We start from the raw sequence: 22185 nt of genomic DNA on the forward strand, positions 1-22185 counted from the left end.
GTCATTTCCATATGTATCATTAAGCTTGCCAAGTCTATCGGAGCATCAGGAGCTACCTGTCAGAAACTACCTTGTTCCCTGCAGCTACGCAGAGCATTTTGAATGGGATGGACTGTGGTCTGCTGGCAGGATCAGGGCTGGTTGCCTCTGTTGTTAGAAGTGGAGATATAATCCGTAGCTCTCCCCTGTAGTATTTCATTTCCATACAGTTGCTGATGTACTCTTCTTCACCCTGTTTGCTGTGTATCAATATGAGTCGAAATTCTCCCTCCTTTTAAGCAAAAGGCTACTATTCCTTTCCATTCCACACAATGGAATACCTGCTGTCTGCTTAAATGCCACTAACAAAACCTCTATGTTTGCAATGAGGTGGAGGCAAGATGATGTCAAGTGACTCATGGTTAATATGCAAGTGTATGAAAGCCAAACTAGCCCTTGGATAGCTGTGGATAATTCTTTCCATCCCATAAAAGACTGGTAGTTCATACTGTTTTTCATATTTTATTTGCTGGATTTCCATACCAATTATGGTATTTACTTAAAATAACAAGTTATGTGAGTTCGTCCAATTCCCAAGAACCCCACTGCCATTTTCATTAGAAGCTACAATTAGTGACACTATTATGTTGTTCATGTCCACAGGCATCCTGAGCATTAGACCTGTATCCTGTGTGTAGTTTTCTCTTGTGTTACCTGGCAGTTGTCTGCTTGTATTCCCTCACTTCAGTTCGCTACCAACCAGAAATTACACACTTGTAAAAGAGGCGTGCTGTTCTGCTGCAGTGACTCTATGGCTTTGCTCGCAGCTTTCTTTTTTATGTGTTACTAGAAATCAAAGTTTCTCTACATACAGCATGAGCGCTTTTGCTGATTACAACTTAGAGGTAGATTCTGAATTGAATCCTCAGTGCAAGGGTGAAGGTTAAGTGTGCTGACAACTTGTGGTCTTGTGGTACATTCCTTTGGAGCTGGAGCTGAGAGGGGTAATGGATGGCTCCGTTTGCAAATGCTGCACGCAGCACATCTCGGTAGCAAGCAACCGTGTTTGCTGCAGCTCCTCGCACAAGTGGGACAACCCACACTGATGTGTAACTGCTGTGCATACTCGCTGGGTAGCATGGTTTGACTTGCAGCCCAAAGATACTGTGGCTTGACTGGATAAGAAATACGTTGGGGTTTTAGTTACAAGCTGCGTGTATCCTGGCATGGCATGCCTGCCTTTCTCAATGCCATTTTCAGGAGCTGCACACTACCCCATACATATCCGCACAGGTGGGAAGGGCTCGCAGCAGAGCTCTGCGATGCTGTTTTTGTGGCAACGTGCTCATAGCACGGTGCTCAGAAGCTAGGTTTGAGCTGTGTCTGTCAACAGCTGTGGCAAACTGAACTGCAGATAATCTAAACAGGATGCTTGCAGAAGATTGCAGTCACTGTTTCTCTGTTAGAACCAAGGCAGACTGGCCTGAAGGTAAATCTGGAAGAAACCCTTGCTCTAAGCCCCATTTGAACGTGTTCTTCATTTCCAAGTTGACCAACTGGAGCGCCAACCTGCCTCAAATTTCATAGTCAAGATTTTGTACTGAGATTATGCGCAAAGTGGGTCAGCTATTCAGAGCTGGTGTTTGTTTGAATACTGGATTTGTACTGATTTCTTGTTATCTGAACTGACCATTGCTTCCTAGAAACAGAATTCTGCCTGCGGATTTCTCTGCGAGCGGCAGATCTGTGGGTGTGCTCTCATGTTACCGTGGGGCACTCCTGCTGTGCTGCCAGCTCCTGGGTGCTGCTTGTTGGGGTGGGGAGCCGCTCAGGACAGGGGGAGTCACTGCCAGCATGGAAGTGGGGCTCTGTCAGCTGGACTGAAACATAGTTAGGACATCTAGCATGGTCTGGGAGAAAAATCGCCACCTTTTAAATACATTTTTGCAACCTTAAAAGCTTCCTGAAGCTTTCTTGGGGCAGCAGGGTTCATCAGGACCATATGTGTATTGCACTGGTAAATGTGACAGTGATGGATGTAACATGTCCACAGATTCCTGTGTCTCTTGCTTGGGTGCATGTTGCCACAGCTTGAATTGTTCTGCCTCGGGATGGGCAGTGCAGCAGCCCCCAGGCAGAGGCCACAAGGAGGTCCCCTCCTGCACCTTTTGCCCATTCCTTTCTTCCCTGTGGCAGAACCTGGCACCCTGGGCACATCCCTACAGCTCTGTACCAGAGGCATCTCCTCGCTGGCCAGGGAGCTCCTCGGCACAGATCCGCAGTCGGGGCCATGAAGGAGCAGGCAGGTGTGTGCTAAAAGCAAAGGGCCATTTGGCACATAGTCATTAGCTGTCGCCGAGTGCATTAGGCCTCTTATGTCTTTCAGAAAGTCATCGTTTTATAACAGAAAATTGCCATTTTATTCCAAGCAGACTTAATTTCTATAATAAGAATAAAGTCTCTCAACTGGGGTCAGGAAGAAGCAGACTGAGGCGCTTAGCAGGGGAGCAGGAACTGCGGGCACACAAGGGAGCACGGAGGGGGTGCAGGGCAGCATGTGGGTACCCACAGCCCGAGGACTTCGTCCCAGCACCTGGTGCTGCCCAGGCGGCATGCCTAGGGGAGGGGAAAACCAGTGTTTTTTTCCCAGGGCATTAAAATCCTAGTGTGTCACCAACACGCCCTGCCTCAGCCTTTAGCTGTCAGAGTGCAAAACGCTGCTTTTTGCCAGCGGCCGATGGGTAGCGTACAGGGCTGGCTCTCCCTGCTGAAGAAATGTGGATCATTTGTTGTGTTTGTGCCGTCGTGAGACTGCCACAGCTGATGCTTTCACTGCATGTGACCACTAGTAACACTTCATTGGTCTCTTCTTCAATAAGCATCTCTAGCTTTCTTAATTGAACGACACCCGCACCTCTTTGGTAAGGCCCTCCGGTACCCGGTACCCAGCCTGAGCGGAGCGAGCGAACGCAGCATGGGACAGAGCCCGGCACGGCGTGCTGCGCCGATTCGTTGTCAGCCATCACCACCTAGCGGCCGGGGCTCCCCCTCCGTTCGCCTGCTAACTTTGCTGACCCGTTCAAGTTTCTTCCCCTGAAAAGGGAATTTTCAGCTTAAGCTCACGTGTGCTGGGCTCACTCTGAACTCACACTGGCTTGTACGACAACGGGACGGTCCCTCCTGGCACCTGAACCCCACGGGCGCCTCTCAGGCACCTCAACTGCTCACACAGAAAAATGGGAAGGTGTCAGCTTTTGCCCTGGAGGTGGATGAGCTTTCTGTACCACCCTGGTTCACATGCAAAACAGTCCCAGACATGAGATCCGGGAAGATGTATCCACAATGTAGGTTTTCATCTACTTGCAACAAAAGGAACATTTTAGGTCTGAAAAATGAAAAATAAAACCCATTCCTATAAGTGCTTTCATGATGCACCTTGGAAAACCAGGGGTGGGAATGCCATGTGTATAGGGCAGGATGGACACCTCAAATTCCTTGTTAACAAAGCAGTGAAGCTGCTGAAGCCCAGTGAAAGAACAGAAGGGAGCAGAGCCTGTTGGGCGCCCTGCTCCTTCTTTAGCACGTGCCGCGTTAATCTGTTTTGACTGCGCCAGTTGTATCTTCCTCTTCATTGTCCCCACCTACAGTTCTGGAAACATGAACTCCTGCCTGTCCTTCAGCCATTGCTCTGCCCACCTCCCTGGGACCTGGCTTTGCATTCTGCCCGCTGCCCTCATCTGCCCTCCACAGAGACATGGCTCTGCTGAAATGCAGGCGATGGCTTCCAACAATTTTTTCTTTAAGTAGGGCAAGGCTGTGATAAAACCTGTTCTTAGTGGTTGTGTGGTCACCATGGCAATTAAATGAACTGACAAAGGAGTTACAGTTCCTTCATTATAACTGGGATGGCGATTCTAATTATTTGATAACATGTGAAGCCTGTAGGAGTACGTCGGCACAGTGCTTTGCAGATGGACCTGGTTGCGCCTGCAACCATGGGTCCTTTGGCTCCCAGCATGGCTGAAACATTTCCTTGGCCACGGGACAGGTGGGGGACAGGGGTACCATTCCCAATACTGCCCTTTGAGGAAGATCCTCAGCGCCTTTAAAGCCCGTTTTCAGAACATGCTGCATGCAGCAGACTTTTTCAGCATTCCCCTGCACCTCTTGTCCAGAGGTGCACCAAACCATTTGCAGTGCTGGTAGGAGCCTGAACAGCCTTGGGAAGTGAGGAGCTATGGGGGCAGGCATAGGTGTACTGAGGAGCTGCTCTGCGCAGAAGTGGTTCAGGTCCTTTAAGCTGTGAGTTATTTGGGTTCCTTATGCCCCAGGCTGGTCCCTGCACAGGGCCCCTGGCCGGGGGTGGCCCTGCGTGGCTTGGCTCAGATGCCTCTGGGCAGCCTGGCTGCAGGCAGGACTGAGGCTGGCGCGTGCTTCTGCCCAACAGGTGCCTGCAGAGCACTTCTCACAAGGGAGAAGGGCAGACCCTGGGCTGCTTGTGTCTCCTTGGAGAGACACTCAGCTGGTAATTCAAGAGACCAGGCTATGAAACGTGGCTAGCTAGAGGGTGGCATTAGCAGCAAAATGGGAAAGGACATTTTGTTCATGTCACAACAGGATCTATTTTTGAGAGTTTGTTGCATGTTTCATGTCATAAAATCATTTCTGGGATTATTTTTTCTTAAAAAAAAAAAAGATGCCTATGCCTGCTGCAGAAAGCACTAAAATAGTCCACTCCAACCACTTCAGACAGGATGTATGGAAATAATCAGCATTAGCCTGATGTAAGAACAAATAGAAGCAACTATTTGGTGACGCAGAATAAAGAGAGAGAATAGTGGGACTTCACTCAAGAAGAGCTGGTTGCACTGGAAGGCATTATTAGAGATAATAGAAGTGCTAATTTGTTTGACTTGGTAACTGCTCTAATTGGTCATCCCACTGAGTACAAATATCGGAGTGGAGTATTTCCAGTAACTCTTGAAAACAAAACAAATGTCTTTAGATCTGCTATGGCAGGAGAAGGTTGTTTTTACTACTGAGATGGGGGGGTAGAGGGGACAGATACCATCAAGTGCTTCAAAAACCACGTTCTCTTTGGCTGGCAGGAGCATCTCAGAATCATTGTGGTTTGTGCGTGAAGAGCTCTCATTAGAGGTCTGGTTTTCAATTAGTCTCTTGTTTCCCTGGCTGATAACGTTATGTGTGTTAGAACATTTTGTTTTAAGCAAAGGTCACCTGTAAGGGCCCAGCCTGCACACATACTGCTCTCAGGTGACCTTAGTTATTGACAAGGTGTTCTAAAAATGTCTGGGAACTGGGCATCCAGCTCCTACTGAATTTCCCTCTGTGCAAGGAGCAAGCCCAAGTCCAAAGGGGACTATTCTTTGCTGCCTTTTTTCTCTGCTATTGCATAGGCTTTAAAAAAAACACTGTGTTTTCACAAAGTTAAACAACACCGTAACTGAGAAATATAACTTTATTATTAGAATGGTTATATTCTAAAAACTTTTACCTGGGGTTACAGTGCAATCCAATTTCTCTCCAATTAACTAACCCAGCCTCTGTTCAGCAAGTAACTATAAATTAGGATTTGAAAAGTTTAAGAACATGCAACTTCTTTTATTCTCTTTTTTCTCCTTCCCCCAGAAAAGGACAACTTACAGTCAAGATTTTGGCGCAATAAATAATAAAATAAATATCTCATTAGTGAACTAGTAGTTGCACTTAACTTTGGTGACAAACAGAGTAGATAGGCATGTAAAAATAATACTTTCAGTGTCAAGTGAATTAAGAAATGGAATAACATATTTGCTTTCTAAAGATCATTATCCTTAAAAAATGGTTCTTTTCATGTCCGTAGAAAGTGGGACCAGAAGAAATGAAAAGTAGTTTCTATGATGTGGTTTGCCTAAGAATGTTCTCATTACGCATGACCTGACCAAAACCCATGCAACACAACTGACAAATCCTTTCCACCACAATGGTTAGCATGAGGCCAAGTGTGACCTTGTGACAGAGTTAAATATTAAAATGTCAAATAAATTTTGCAAACAAAATACCTGAATTTGTTTCACACTGTGACTTTCTATCAAAACGATGTTGAGAATCTTTAAACATATATCGGATTGTTCCACAAACACCATTTAAAATAGAAGTGAGGAATAATACTCTTTCTTCACTCTGCTACTTTCTGGGAGCTCTGTGCACTGACAGATGTATGACATCTGTAGTTACCTGATCTGAGCTAACAGATTGGTCATCTGCTCTAAAAATATTGCAGCTCAGGTGCTTATTGCAGCAGTAATCATAGCGACACGCTGTCTTTTAAAACTCATTTCTGCTTACAGTCAGTTATAAAAATGAAAAACATTTTTCACAAATCTCTAGACACATACTGTAAAAATCACCTTCCACAAAAACAATTTACATCTGTTATATGAGCATTTAAAAATAAATTACACAGACCTGTCCCGCCTATTCTTTTTCTTGAGAAAACAAATCCCATTGGTAACATGGACAGGATGTTCCTTTCTGTAGACATGGTATGAGGATTTATGTTACCAAAAAACTGTACACATGGAAAAATCATCTTGATATATACTCTGATAAACAAGGATCCTTTTAATTGGCACAAACCACTGTAAACTCAGGTATTCCCATCCTGCAGTCTTCCTCGCTCTTGGGTTTGCAGTTGAAATTCCAGAATCTATTATCCTTGGAAGGATTCTTCATGGAGATTAAAATCTGAAGGGTTTCAGTTATGATCACAGCTGCTCCAGCCCTCTCATGCTTCACACCAGGCGCAGCCTCACACAGGGTGCCATGCAATGCAGTGTGCTGCTCTGGTCTGCCACTCCTGCCCTCCAGCTGCTGCTGCTTGCTGCCAGCTGCCGCCCGGACTCAGCGCGCACCATGCGGATGAGGGCTGCACTGCCAGGTCTACAGAAGCGCCCAACAGGCAGGGTAGCAATCTGCTGCTGTTAATGGCCTCCAAGCAACTCAGGTAAGCTTTCTGCATCTAAGTATGCCTGCAAAGGTAGCAGTTAATCATTGATCTTATACCCATCTAAGCTGGAAGAGTGATTATTTGGGTGCCGATTAAATGGATTCTTCTGAACTTCAGCAACAGCATAGATGGAAAATAAATTACCAAGCCACATGCTGGCACTAAAATAATTAAACATACAGCCACAGTATTGCCCCGCAAGATAACTGCAGTCATTTAAAATAAGCTCTATAAATAAATAAATAGATAGAAAACCCTCCATGTAAACTGAATAAAATGTCCCTTCTTTTTTAGTGCCCAAAGAAGGAATGGCATTACTAAATAATATAAATATGCCATATTGTACATATTCCCTTATATTTTATTTGATATGTTTGGTGTGGCCAGACGGATAGGAAAAAGTGGGATGATTAACTTCATTCAGTATCTGTTCTGCTGAAGCCAAGCTCCTGTGTTATCTTTAGCTGCTCCTACAGCTGTTTGGTCTTTTTACCCATCTTGGACTTTGCGCTCAATTTCCGGGCAGAGCAGAGTGCTTCACCCTTCTTTTGTGCTCTCCATATTTCTCTTGGGCAATCAACAGGTTCGTAGAAGCATCTGACTGGCTGCAAGCTGGTTTTCTCTTCTTTTGATTTTTTCAGCAAGCCTCTTCCTTTTTGAAAGGAATGAGGCTTTGTGTCAGGGATGTTATATGAAGTGTGCTGACTTCCTCGGCTCCTGAAATTAATAATAACGATTAACAATAATTATTACTCAATCTTCCAATGTGAAAGGTGTCCAGAATGTCCCAAACCCATATAATGTTGTAGGCAGAAAAAGCCTTGTTTTACAGGCGCCAGACTGAAAGTTAAGAATAATTGCAATATGAACTACATTTCTCAATACTCAAAAGCATCTCTCATCACAAGAGCTCCTACACATTACCAGTGGATCCCTCGTGTATCTTCATGTAGACTAGCATTCAGCATATGATTCTGTTGATACTGGAGCGCTGTCACCTTGCTCAGGTCTACGTCCTCTTTAACTAAAGGGATGTTAACATTTAAAGCAACCCTCTGCAAAGAACAGATGTCCCTGCAGTCTTTGGAAGACCACGCTGGTTCCAATGACAGCAGCAAGCGGGTGCAAGAACTGTGGGGTTTGCTACTGGGATATGAGCACTGCCTGGGCCAAGCCCAAGGATACCTCTGTAGCTCAAGAAACTCAACTGCCTCTTTGCTGGCCACCCAGCTCCAAACTCTTCAGATTTGCTTTAGGCTGCAATATGAAAGGGGGGAAGAGGAAAGGAGAATAAAGAAATCGGTGTGAAGATGGGTACAAAATTTTAAAGGCTAAAGTAAGCTGAATTCTTTATTCTCTCTCTGATGGTTCAGGCCCAGTAGGAGATGATGAAATTGATGAGCTCGGGCCGCTAAATTTGTGGTGCTGCGCAAGCTAAGCCATGCCCTCTGCTCTGTGATCTTATCTTTAAACTACAGTTCAACTAAGAACATTACAGTCCCTTTTAACATCATCTCAAAATGTTTTACAACAGGTACATGTAGTGTAACAGCAGTACTATGGATGTAGGCACCAGCTGCTACGATACGCAACGAGAAGAGCAGATGTGCTGCCTCCTAAGATCCCACAGGGCTATTTTTGTTAGTTTGCCATGTCTAGAAACCACCTATCTGGTATTAATTGTCCTGGGAATTAAACAATATTGCACACTGACAAAGCCAGTTTTGGAAAAAGCTGCAGCTTGTGAGTGCCACAGCGACAGCCTCTCCCTTAAGGATGTACAACCTCACTCTTTGTTCTCCCCGTGCCATTCTCCTGGTGTACCTGATTTACAGTAACAGATACCAGTAATGTATTGTCCAACTTAACACTTCTCTGGTTGTGCCCCTTCCCCTCCTCCTCACATAACTGCACAGGGACCCTCTGTTTCAAACACAAATGTGGTACAAACAAAATTTGTTCATCTTGATGTGTCTTTTTCCTTCAAATGTGGCCTCCTTTCAAGGCTGCTCTTTGAAAAATCAGAATTTGCCTTCATCCACAGAATGGGCAGAGCAAAACTCCCCTACCCCTCTGAGCATCTTTTCCTCCATGCTTCATGGGTCAAGTGAAGATATTTTTAATCTGATCATTCAAAATAAAGGGGCTACCACTGAATGCTGTTTTTGACAGTGCCTTTTGAAAGGAGAACTTTACAAATAGTTAAACAGAAACCTCTGAACAGTTTCACATGTGCCTTTGAACTCCTGTTATTTGTCAGCAATTAATGGATTTTACTAAAATGCATTACATTTAGACCAAAGACTTCTCAAGTGGGAGTCTATCTTCCTCTCTATCTTCCTTGATTACAATAGCATCTACAAGCCTGAAAAGAAAATACAAAGTCACCCATAATTTAGGAAAACAGCCCAGATTAGTTCTGCTGCTCCCGGAACAGATGCTTGAGTAACTTGAGATGTTGTTAGCACCCATATTTTCTGAGGACACTTGCCTGTTTACACGTGATCTTTAAGTTGACAGTGTTACTGTCAGTTAGGAAATGACAACTGTCTCTCTCCTACCTACAAAATGTTAAAGATATTTTCAGCTGAAGCTTGGTCTGTGTTTACCAAACAGATTCCAGAACTGCAGTGTTGCAATAGGCTAGTAGAGTCCAATGGGAAAGTCATTTACTTTACATTAAATTATTCTTTTTTTCTTTAAAAATATTTCATTTTATTTTGATTTAGCAGTGATTTGTTATTTTTCCATTACATCACATAGTGATGGACCACCCTCAGGTACAGCATCTGATCAAACCAACCTGATTCAGGCTTTTGGTTCAATTTGAAATGCAAAAGCAACAATGTAAGCACACCAAGTTACATCTTTAAGTAAGAAAAGAATAAGAAGACATACGTACAGGCATCTGGGTTTCTTATTTAATGAAATGTCTGTAAACTGCAAGGAAAACAGAAATAGAAAATTTATTAATATCAAATTATCAAGTAGCTAAGATGTGGGGGTAAAATACATGTAATGTAGTCTTCAAAATCCCATTTCTATTCCCACCACCTTTTAGTTCTAGAAAAATATTCAAGAAAGAAACTTTAGAAAAAAACCTTTTTACAGATTATTATTGCTCCAATTTATTTTGTTTTTAAAACTTTGTGGATGGAATTTCACCCTGCTATTTTTATCATAATGATAATCACAGTAAACTGCTAAGCAAGTGTGGGCTGAACAGAGATGCTTCACATTAGATTGACCAGTATGGAACAATAAGAAGTAATTATTGTGTTGAAGATAATTAACAAGGGACAATGCTTGAATAAGCTGTATTAAATGCATTTTCTCTCAGAGCCCTTAATTTTGCAGCGATAACATTTCCTTTACATGAACAGCTAGGAAACATCAGCTAGCAAGCAAGAGAGCCCTTGGCTGCTGCACTCAAGGCTGGAGGGCAAGAACACAAGTGTTTCTCACCCTTCCCAACCCAAATCTCAATATGAAGTAGGGACAGTATAGCTGCAGTGCCAGCACAACTTTGCAGGGCTTTGTTTCTTACAAGAGTTTGGTTGAGAGCTTGGTATCACTTTATCTAGCCTCTCTTTCACTGGGGGTCAGGAAAGGAAGCATTTAATGCCAGCTCAGACTAAAGCAGTCCGGGAACTGCCTGGCTTCTTTGTGTTGATCTCTTGTCAGTGTCACTACACTGAGCCTTTGAGTATCATTTAATGAAGTCACTGAGCCAAGCAAATGTTCCCTGTGTCCCTGGTATTGTCCACGCTTTGCAAATGGACTTGTGCCCAGCCTGACTTTGCTGTCATCTGTCTTGGATAGGAGTCTGGAGCCATCCCATGGTGTGCTTTTCTGTAATTACCTCGTGAAGGTCAGGCTGGTCAATATTTGGATGGGTGACCTTAAAGGAATGCTGAAGTCACTCAGAAAGCAAGTCAGCTGCCTTAAAAATCACTGCCTTCCCCAGGGAACGCTGCTGAGCCAGGGATCCCAGTAAACACATCAAGAATATGGGAGTTTTAATACTGAGGACCACCTTTGCAGCCCCCCTCAACATTCGCACAGATACTGGCTGAGATGTCTTATGCAACGTTTCAGCACATCTACATTTATTTGGTTCTTGCCTTTGGTCTTTGTCTTCCAGGCGGCTAGGGGAGCCTCTGCTTTCCACCACTACGTGCCTGTTTATTGCAGTGCGTGATCAAATGCCTCTCATCTCACCTCCATGGGGCAGTGACTATTTAACACAGACAATATGGGGTATTCACTGGATTTGAAATTCACTGTAGAAGCTACGTGGATAAAACTTGCCACATAAATACGATGCATTGTAGAGCAAATACTGAGTTTTAGTAGTAATAATGAGAGCTTTTCCAGAAATAGTTATTCTTAAAAGCAATGTTCAGACAGCAGTGGTTTCTCGTCTCTGAAGTCTGACAGGGAATCTGCTCACTCTTCTTACAAGTCTTCTGACAGGAAAGCAAGCTGAATTGCCAGCAAGCTAACATGTCTGCTATGGAGATCCACCTCTTTCCTGAAAATCTTCAGGGATCTCCAAGAAACTGTCAGTATGTGATGCAAGGGAAAGTGTTTCCAGCAAAGCCAAATAGCCCAAGTTGGAAAAAAATAACAATCTGGTAAATATTTCATTACTATCTTCTCTCTTTCCCAGCTCTGGATGCTCTCATCCTCTCTGCTCTTTCTTTGTTCAAAAGGAAATAAAGTCTGGCTTCAGTGGAGTCAAGATGGGATGAACTATGGGATGAACTTCTATATGTTGTTCCCTCAACCTTTTCCACACTGCTGCAGATCTGAGAAGAGTTCAGAAAGTGTTCTCTGGCCAGTAAGACTACCCATGTGGCCATCCCAAGCCAGTGCAAGACCTACCCTGCTTTTCATTCCCAGTTCATTGCTTCCAGTCTTACCCCATTAATCAAAGTCCCACAGCTGGCTCTGCAGGAAACCACAGCAAGGGCAAGGAATGCAGTATGTTTCATCACCAATGGCACCGTGGTTTTCACATGGCACAGTGCCTTGTCACCATTTTTACCTTTCCCTTCGCTAGGTTAGTTGTTCTGCCAGGTTAATTTTTCTGCTGTATGGCCACGAGGACCCACGAACAGCCAGTTGCAGCATCAGTATCAGTAAGCAGGAAGAAAGCACCAGCCATGTTTGTGTGGCTTTGTGTAGCAGCAGCATTTACAGTTATTGCTGTTCTTTCCATCCCTCATGTACCAGTGCCATTCTGGGATGCATTAAAAAGAGCGTGGCCAGCAGGTCGAGGGAGGTGATCCTCCCCCTCTACTCTGTCCTGGTAAGGCCTCATCTGGAGTACTGCGTCCAGTTCTGGGCTCCCCAGTACAAAAAAGACAGGGATCTCTTGGAAAGAGTCCAGCGGAGGCCACAAAGATGGTGAAGGGCCTGGAGCATCGCCCCTGTGAAGAAAGGCTGAGTGAACTGGGTCTGTTCAGCCTTGAGAAAAGAAGACTGATCCAGGTTTATAAATATCTAAGGTATGGGGGGCAGAGTGGCGAGGTCAGATTCTTTTTTGCAGAGTGTGAAGACAGGACAAGGGGGAACGGCCAGAAACTGCAGCGTAGGAAGTTCTGCACAAATGTGTGCAAGAACTTCTTTACGGTGAGGGTGATGGAGCACTGGAACAGGCTGCCCAGGGAGGTTGTGAGTCTCCTTCTCCTCCTTCTCTGGAGATGTTCAAGACCTGCCTGGACACCCACTTGTGCGACCTGCTGTAGGGAACCTGCTTTGGCAGGAGGGTTGGACTCGATGATCTCCGGAGGTCCCATCCAACCCCTACAATTCTGTGATTCTGTGATTCTGCGATATCAAAACCTGATTGCAGCTGGAAGGGCACAAAGCTGAGTTTTCATCTGTCTGCTGCCTTTGTTCACTATTCTATGATCTGGTTACATTAGGTTACAACTCGAGACTGTGTTCTACACCACCCATCAGATCACCAGAGCTCTAAGCAGCAAACAAAATTCACGCCGGTGAGACTTTTCCAGTTTCAATAACGAGGTACAGAGTTGTTTGAAACTCACCTTTTACTGCTTAACCACACTCCAAGTTTGGCATGACAAATATGCAAAGTGGCAGTTGAAACATAAATAAACGTAAGTCTAAAGAAATGTTGTACAAATCCAAACCTGTCTGGAGTAGCAATTAGCTTGTCCTGCTGAGCCTACTCACAGTCAAAGCTGAGCACTTTCCCCTGAGTGGTGGGTGATAATTAATGGAAGAACTCTGCTGACTTACCATGTGGTCACTGCCACCCATGTGGTTGCACGCAATCTGCTGATTTTGGTAATACTCTAGCTGCCTTTCTGCCAGATCCACACGCTGCAACAGGTTCTCGATGAAGTGCTGGAGTCTGGCTTTTCCCCTCACTTCTTTTTCTGCTGCTTCTTCGAGGAAGTGGTTGAAAGTAACAACTTCTCTGTAAGACAAAAATATTGCACAGAGGCAAGATGTAAATAATGGGAAGGGCGACAGTCTTGCTGCTGTCAAAGAATTACTGATACTTCCCAACTTTCTTCATGGTGATTTCTCATGATGACTGATTACTGTCCTTCTCCTTTATTAAGAGATTTCAGTATTTTTTTCAAACACTGAGTGAAGGGTTGGAACTCTGAATAGTGAATTCAAGTTTGTAGGCAGTGGGTTTGGGTGTTTTTGTCCCGTTATTAGATCTCTGGAATAAAGTCTTGTTGGTCTGCAGGCCACTGGACAGAAATGTTGTTATCGTTAACCATCACCATTAACCTCTTATATTCTCTGGACACAGACACCTTCTCCTTTCATATTGGAAACATGTCTATCTGATCTGAAACATGAAGAGAAGTGTATGAAATCTTCCTGGTTCATCATAATCTTACAATGGAAGTTTAATGTAGCTGCTGTGACCATTGAGCTCCATTTTGGCTGCAATCCTGCAAGTCCTTCCGAGTCCCGTTTTAGGATTTGGAGCTGGTGGAAGCATAGGAATCATAGAGATGATCAGGAAGGAGTATGTGTGTGGGAAGACCAAGTTTTAGGTCAGGAATTTAGAAATATTTCTTGTCTGGTAACACAACTGGAAGGAACAGGTAGCACTGCTGACTCGGAAAGATTTCAGTGTGTGCAGAAACAGAGTTCATTTTGAAGTGCTCTGCATACTGGTAATACATGGGCTGCCATTTGGGCCTCTTCTTTCAGGAGTTCACAGTGGGAGACATTTGGTTACAGTGAGCCATGTATTATAAAAAATGGCAAATGTGGCCATGCAGGATTTCCCAGTTAATAAAGCCTAGATAAACAGCTCCTGGTCTGCCAATGAAGCCATGTTCATTTTTGCTTTGTACAGAACTTAGGGTGGGGGATTTGGGAGAACCAATGCTTGCCAAATGAAAAAGAGCGTGATTAGTTCATGTTCATTTGAATTGCAGCGCCTGTGATAAAAAACATTTTAAGCTTAAACTAGGAAATGTTTTATAGCAGTAACAGCCTTTCAGAGTGTATGGGAACTGCTGAGTCACGGCCTGAACCTCTGATGATCACCTGAGGCGAGCCATGAGTCAGCCACGGGAGCACAGTGAAGGCAATTCACCTGTGCTGCTGGAAGGGGTGGAGCCTGGCTGCACCTCTCCTAGACCTATTTAAGAGCTGACTGCCAGTGGGGAAGGATCTCTTCTGGAGATCCACCCTGCTGAAGGTTTGTAAACAAGCCCAGTAATGTCTTGTTTACATACCCAGTATGAGTAAGCATCCAATCTTTTCTGCTTTGGTGTAATAACTGCGTAGCCAAGCTCTCTGGTATATCTCATAACTGTAACATCTGTAAATTCATTGACTGTGTGCAGAACTTTGTTTGTTTATAACAAATGCAAAGCTTCTCTGCGCTTCATCAAAGATTAACTCAGCATTGTTATAGACACTTATTTTAATAGCATGCTGTTTTTGCCTTATGAAGTTAGGCACAAGCTATGCAAATCTGCCATTTAGCCTTCAAGTTGCATCAATCTGCACTACAGCAGTGAGCATCCGTGAGTGGTATGTGTGGATGATCTAGTGGAAGGAATGAGCTATAAACCAGCATGTATTTTTTTGGATGAGAACATTTGTGAATGTTAGTTTCTATCAACTTACCCACAAAATCTGGCCTAAGAAACTGAGAGATGCCTGTTCATTAAACTCTGCCAACACTTTCTAGTTTTAGGGCTGTGATTCTACTTGTTCAGAGTGACCTGGTAATAAAAAGCCATTACAGAATGCTTAGGAAGAAGCTCATCTGAACTCGTAGAGGTCACATTTAAGGCTTTATTATCACCTCACATACAGCACTGCAATTCCTTTCATTTCACAATTCCACTCTGGATTTATTAAGCTGATGGCACTGCAATTGGCTCCTCTCTGCAGCTGACGGGAAGCTCAAAGGAGAGAAATTTACTTGGGTGGAGACCTGTGTGTGGTCTGCAAGGCTGCTGGCCTTCTAACTGAGGCTGAGCAGGGAACCTGCCAGCCTGGGACACTGCTGGGATGTCCCCACCAGGCCGCGCAGTCAGCCTCTGCCACAAACATCGAGGACCCGGCACTTGCTTTTAAAAGGCTGGTAGTTTCATGAATGCTAATATTTGTAATTGTGTCAGCAAAAGTAATTAAAAAGCACTCATTAGTCTCCTGCTCTATGGCATGAGTAGATCACTCACAAATTTTCTTTTCCTATAAATATGTAGTTAAAGAGCTGTGCCATAAGGGAATAGGGGATCACAATCACAGGTCACAATCAGGATCACAATCAGGAGAACAGACATACAGACTTGATAAATTCCTGATATCTGCCTTACTTTCTAGACTATTCAAGGTAATCCTTGGCATCCTGCAAGTCATTGTTTGTAGGAACTGTTACTAGCAGCAATAGTACCATTTCCATCATTTTCCTCTGTTCTTCCCCAATATAATCTATGAATCGTAAGAAGAACTTTTATCTAAAGATCTTCCTTTGTGCTGAAATACTACAACCACTCTGTAAACTCTTTCCATAAAGACAGGAGCCAGAAAATGCCCACCCACTAGAGCTCAGTCTCATGCCTTGTCCTTGTAAGCATCACCTTTCTCACTCCAGCTACTTTCTGTTTTCATTCCAACTTCTCAGAAGCCCCTGGGAATGACTGCTGGTAGGTCTACTTGCTCCAAGATCTCTTCCTCAGAGAGTTCACTTTGTGTCACTGCTGTGCCTTGGTCACTTGAAGGAAGAATTTTTACCCTCCTTCCGTCATGACCCATGGGGAAATACTCTAAAGAACTCATAGTTTCTCTGCAGCCAGCTTATCAGCTTAATTGCCTTTATTGTCTCTTGTAGTTTGTGCAGACCTTCTCTTAGCTTCTGTTTTATTTCTAGTATCTATTTCCAATAGCTGTGATGATTTTGTGCTTTTACTATTTAATTTACTTTCAGTTTATTTTTCCAGGCCTCTACCAAATTTGGAGGGACATGTTGCATAATGATATCCATCTTTTACTCTTTCATTAGAATCAAATAAAGGCTTAAGTTGAAGAGATGTTAAATATTGTCAAGTTCCAATGCCCCGACATGGGCACAGTTGCTGACCATTAGACTGACTACTAGATCAGATTGTCCAGGGCCCCTTCCAACCTGGCCTTGATGCCTTCAGGAATGGGGAATCCACAGCTTGTCTGGGCAATCTGTTCCACTGCCTCACCACTCTCTGAGTAAACATCTAACACCTAACCTAAACCTCCTCTTTTTTTTTTTTTTTTTTTTTAGTTTAGAGTCATTCCTCCTTGTCCCAACACTATCAGACTGTGTAGGATGACAGTCTCCCTTTTGTTATAAGCTCCCCTGAAGTACTAGAAGGCTGCAATAAGGTTCTGAGCTCAACAAATCCGACTCCCTCAACCTTTCTTGCTCAGAGAGATGCTCCAGTCCTCTGATCATCTTCAGACCTGAAGCACTGCCCTTTCTGTTTTTGGAAGTCTCTGCTACCGTATGCTGACTGTATAACATCTGCAGCACCACTGCTGTATTAAGGAAAGGTTATGCAGAGTATTAGCTCTCCTGGAACCCTTCTGTTCTCAATGACGCCTCTTTCTCACTTTCCTCTGCTCTGTCAGCCTCCAACCTCTTTTCATTCCTCTGCTTCCCAGCCCTTGTTTTAAGAGCTCTGTAAGGTCTCGATCCTGCCACAACACTTTTAAAGTGGAGTAAATGATGCTGCAGTTTGAATGTATGTAAATTTCTGTAACAGGCAGCAGTGATTTAGTCCGTTTGCCTATAGTTTGCAAGACTTACATTAGCATATGTTGTACAGCATAGTGTTTTGTTGAAGGGCTATGACCAGGCAGCAGGGAGAAGGGGCAGTTCCCTCCTTTGTCTCAGGAGCTGCAACCTCCCTCAAACGAAATCTTTTAGGGGGATGAGTGCTCCTTTCCAGGGTGAGTAAAGCAAGAGAGAACAAGAAACTTTTGAGTTTGGGGTTTGTGTTACCAGGGCAGTTGTTGGCACACGGACTCTGCTGCTACCCTTAGTGCTTGCAGATAAACAAGTGACTCAAAGTAGATGTAGTGCCTGGGGCACCTCCAGCTCCTTAACAACTGACAGTAAGGGATAATGGTTTCACACATTGCAACCAAACCCTCCTACAGATAGATAACACTGTTCCTGGGACTATTTACAGCAACTTTGACACCTGCAACTGCTCTGTAGGCGGACAAGCACAAGGCTCTATGCCAACTCCATGCCCAAGTATCAAATCCCTTTACAGAATTTGAATACTTTGAATATCTCTGCCTAAAGTGGACAGAGAAACAAATCCTTTTGTTATTGTACCTGAGGACAGCAGAGTTCCTACCAAAGCAAGTTTTCATTGTGAGAATATTTAAAGCAGATACATTCATGAAGTATCAACGCTGCTGACCTGATCATCCCATTGGCATTACTGCCTGAAGGCTGGCATCTGTTACTCATTAGGCTGTGGTTTCACATTCCTGCACCAATATCAGCACATCTGATTTAAGAGGTTCACACCTCCTCCTCTCAGAGAGTTACTGTCCTATCAGTTGCACCCATTCACTGGGTTGTGGTCTAGATCTGAGCCCTGAACTTACTGGGGTGACGCTGTGAAGATTAAAATGCTTTAATTCACAGACCCATTTTGTGGGACACTTGAGCCAGAACAAGCAAGGGGGGGGTTATCTCCTGAGTGGGAAGATGAAAGGAGGTGGGGAAGAGGGAGCAGGATGCCTTGAAACCAGGAGTTGAAGAACGACATCTAGCTGTGGTCAGATTCTTAGAGCAAAAAGCTGAACTTTTATTGTACAACTGAAGCTTGTACTTAAAGGAAAGCTGATATTTTAGAGAAAGCATCAGTTGCACTGGTCTTTAAGAGCTAACTCTAAATCTCACTGTCAAGCTGTTATTTACACAAAGTTTCATTAATCACAAATTTTAGGTGAAGGCAATGGCAAAAGGAATCACTCACCACAACAGCTACTCTGAAATACCCCTTTCATTGCAGCCTGTACCAGAGCAGAGGTGTGACCAGACAGACTTAAAACAAATGTATTAGACCAGTTAAAGAAAGTACTGTCAGAGATGACAACTTACTGCATGTATGCCCTTGTTAAGAGATGAAGTGAAGTCACCACTGAATGTTCCACTGTTTTTATACGACTTCCAGAAACAAGCCTCTAGCTGTCCTCTACAAGAGGAGTTTGTAGCTGCTTTTAGTTTGAATGGTTGTGTTCTGGGTTTTTTTTTTTTTTTGATGTCTTACTCAACACAACCTTATCCCTTTTGGGAAAACTGTTTCAGCATTAAGATCACAGTACTCATGCTGATTTGCACACTCATTTGCCAGACACTGAGTATCCCCCCTCGGGGCACCTTTTTAACTTAAATCATTTGTTTGCTTGTTTCTAAAGGCTTAACACCGTAGCCATTTCACCAGAACTGCCCAGGGTTCAACTGAGGCAGGTTGGTGTACTGGAACTTTGGTAGCTGTGCCAAAGTTTCTCTAAAAGATCTAGTTCTCATTTTCATTCCCTCCCAGATAAGAACAATTTAAAAAGGGAACAAAAAAAGCAGCTTTGGCCTTTCAGTGTTCTAAATTTGATGAGACTACAGCACCTGCTGCAAGACTTTTCTTTGCTTAGAGTAATACTGCTTTAACAGTGTATTAGTTTACTTAGTGTGGAACCCACACCTGTCCTACCCCTTACCAGTTGTCAACTTTTTCCTCCACAAAAGCCTCCAAAGAAGTTGTTTTGTGATCTTGTCTAAGATTTGAGTTAAAATTTCTTTCCCCTTGTAGATAAATGTATTTTCTTTTCCCCCCAGACTGATTTAGAGTAACCACAGTTCAGTCTCTGAGATCTAGAAGTGCATAATAATAACCAATTTATGGTTTCTGCATCCAGCCTATTCCATACCTGGTAACTAGGACAATCATTGAAACCAAAGACTGGTTTTCTTCCTTATGAAAAGCATGATACGGAGATATTTCTGGGATAAAGTTATTTTCTTTTTTTCTTCTACAAAGAGGAAAGAGGAATGAATTCTAAGTTACAGTGGTTCAACATCAATACTACTTCTGAGAAAAGTTATCCACATTTACTAGGCTGCTTATAGGAAAAAAAAAAAAAAAAAAAAAAAAAGTCCAAAGAAACTGCTGAAAGCATTTATTTTTGAAGGTCAGCAAGTATCAGCAGTCCCTAAGGGGTGCCTTTGACTTTTCACAATCTGCAACAAGAACTCCTGCTTCTGCAATTTCCATTAAGCTGTCCTGTTTGGCTTTCTAATCATCTGGACTTCTTCCAGAAATCAAAGTTCAGATCCTCCTTTTTGAAGGAGAAGGTCTTTTTTGGCACACTGAACAATTAAATTTTTGAAAACAAAGGAATGAATATACAGACAGGTCTCAGAAATTACTTTGTCATTCCCTTCATATCAGACTCACTGTACCTCTATTTCCACACTTGCTCTTTTTCCAGGAGGTCTTGTCTTCTGCAGCACCACTGAATGCTTCTTGCTTTGTCTCAAGAAGCATGCTTTTCTTAGAGAGCATAAGTCATGCATTTTTCAGCGTACCTTGTGTTTAGTTTGGGGAATGATTCATATCATTTAACTTTGGGTATGTGAAGTTCAGCATTCCAGCCTAATATGGCTGCTTACCTAAGGTCCTTCTAGTCTGCAGAAGGACCTCCATGGAGCAATTTTACATTGGGATATTTGTCTAGAACAAGTAGGGTGAATCATGCTGTGAGCCCATAAGGGGACCTTGGCTGGATGGGAATATCAAAATTACTTAAGACAATAAGTCATCTTCACAGCCTCTTTCTGAATACTTTGAAATCCCTCTCTCAATACCACTATTATCTTTAGCATCATCTTGAGTTCTTGATATGCACTGTCTGTGAAGACCACCTGATTTTTCAGATCGTGAAAATCAGTGGTACTGCTGAATATCTCCTCAACGAGGATGGGTTTGAATGCCTCCACCTTTGCTGTCCACTATTCTAGGTGATCTACAGCATGGACTCTGTTACGACTCCTACAGATGCAGGAGCCATCAGCACCATTCCTTTCTAGTGCTTAGATTAAGCTTCAGGAAGGAGCGATGAAAGCCATCCAAACTTCCTACACTGAACTCCTACACCACCTTCCTTATTTCTCCCAAGATCAGCGTCATGGCAACTAGCATCTCTCTTTGTAAGCCGGTAAACTGGTCTAGTGGCATTCCATTACCACGAGTCTTAATTTGTATTCCTGTAAAATAAGCTGTGCTGCTCCAAAAAGCTTAAGGGCTTCATCAAGCACTGCATAAACTAAGTAGATCATGTATAAATAATGTATCGGCTATCACTACGCATTTAATGGCTGCACCTCAAACACATTTTTCAGATGAACCAGGTTAGTCCTAATGACTGGCAGCTGGTACCTGGTCCTGCCACCGACAATTTTGTAGTTTGCTGTCCAGTTCAGCACTGCCTCCAGCATGGCTTTGCTGCTGCACAGGCCAGCTCTCTGCATGGCCCCCTCACTGTGGTGCAGCAACTTCAGGGAAAAGATGCTACTTGCTATTTCCTACAGCACTTATCCAAGCATCTCTCCCATAAAACATAATGGATTAGAGGTGTCAGTGTAAATCAGGCTGCGTGCTGATGACAGCTCGCATGCTTCAATCCCACCACAGCAGGGTTGCATTGCAGGCACTAGCCAATGTCAAAGTCAGTGGCTTTGCCTCCCAGATGCGGAAGCCACCCGCTCCAGCCATGCCTACTGGGACCGTGGCTCTAGAAACATCACCTTTGGCTGCTGCTGACTGCCAGGCCCTTCTACGGCCAGCGAGAGACCGAACCTTCCCTCGCTGCTCCCAGGGCGGCCGGGCCCGCTCACAGGGCTTCCCACTTACTCCTCCTTGCGGTGCAGCTCCTCCTCGGACTCGGTGAGCCGCTGCTTCAAGGCCGCGATCATCTCCACCGCCACATCCACCTGCCGGCTCAGGGCGCGCTCCCGCCGCTGCACCTCCTGCTTCTTCTGGGAGAGCTGCACGAAGGCCGCCCGCACCTCCAGCAGCTCCGCCGTTTTCTGGGCCAGCTCTTTGGTAAGCTTGTCGATCCGCTTCTCGATCGTTTTGTCCACGGCCTCCACCATCCTGTTGAACTTCTCCCTGACGTGCGCCTCGAACGACGCCTTGGAGTCGGCGGCGGGCAGGAGGGCCGAGGGGAGCCGCGAGCCGGGCGAGCGGGCGGGCGCATATCCGGCCAGGCAGCAGACCGGGCCCCGCTCGGCCTCCAGCGCCCGCCGGCCCTCGGCACTGCCGCTCGAGGCGTCGCAGAGGCCGGCGCGGGGCGCGTACCGCGTGGCGCCGCCCGCGCCGCAGGGCTCCGGAGGCGAGGCCGGGCCCGCGCCCTTCCGTGGGGACGGCGGGCCGCCTTCGGGCGGGGCGCTCCGCTCCTCGTATCCGTGGCCGTACTCCAGGTGCGCCCTCAGCGCCGACAGGCTCCGGAACCGGCCGCGCTCGCCACAGCGCGGGCAGCGGAACGGGAGGCGGAGGCTGGCATCGCCGAGCGCGTCCTGCCAGGGGAAGCCGCTCTGCTCCGCCGCGTCTTGTTGCATCCCTGGCCGGCCCCCGGCGGCAGGAAGCGGCCCCGGGCGCGGGGCGAACTCGACAAACTTTGCG

General features: G+C 44.9%; 2 protein-coding genes across 11 annotated transcripts in view; one reads left to right on the top strand and one right to left on the bottom strand.

The window, feature by feature from the left end:
- RTKN2 (rhotekin 2) overlaps positions 1 to 22185 on the top strand; it is a 190883-nt gene that overhangs the window by 117287 nt on the left and 51411 nt on the right. The window lies entirely within an intron of this gene.
- Positions 5441 to 22121, bottom strand: ZNF365 (zinc finger protein 365). The gene is made up of 4 exons (XM_042818528.1): positions 21415 to 22121; positions 13262 to 13442; positions 9891 to 9928; positions 5441 to 7705 (listed from the first exon to the last, which is right to left on the bottom strand). The coding sequence occupies exons 1-4, from the start codon at positions 22119 to 22121 to the stop codon at positions 7459 to 7461; spliced, it is 1173 nt and encodes a 390-aa protein (XP_042674462.1). The 3' UTR covers positions 5441 to 7458.

This window comes from Centrocercus urophasianus, unplaced genomic scaffold (assembly GCF_019232065.1).
Source record: "Centrocercus urophasianus isolate 14NV4802_14NV808 unplaced genomic scaffold, USGS_Curo_1.0 seq_17, whole genome shotgun sequence".
In the NCBI taxonomy this organism is placed as follows: Eukaryota; Metazoa; Chordata; class Aves; order Galliformes; family Phasianidae; genus Centrocercus; species Centrocercus urophasianus.

Bases quoted from the DNA above. Each gene is read 5' to 3' on its own strand.
- ZNF365 (XM_042818528.1), bottom strand. From the start codon at position 22,121: ATGCAACAAGACGCGGCGGAGCAGAGCGGCTTCCCCTGGCAGGACGCG. The intron at 9,929-13,261 runs GTAAGTCAGCAG...TTTTCCTTGCAG, and splicing joins TGGGTGGCAGTGACCACATG to TTTACAGACATTTCATTAAA. The intron at 7,706-9,890 runs GTACGTATGTCT...TATTAATTTCAG, and splicing joins AATAAGAAACCCAGATGCCT to GAGCCGAGGAAGTCAGCACA.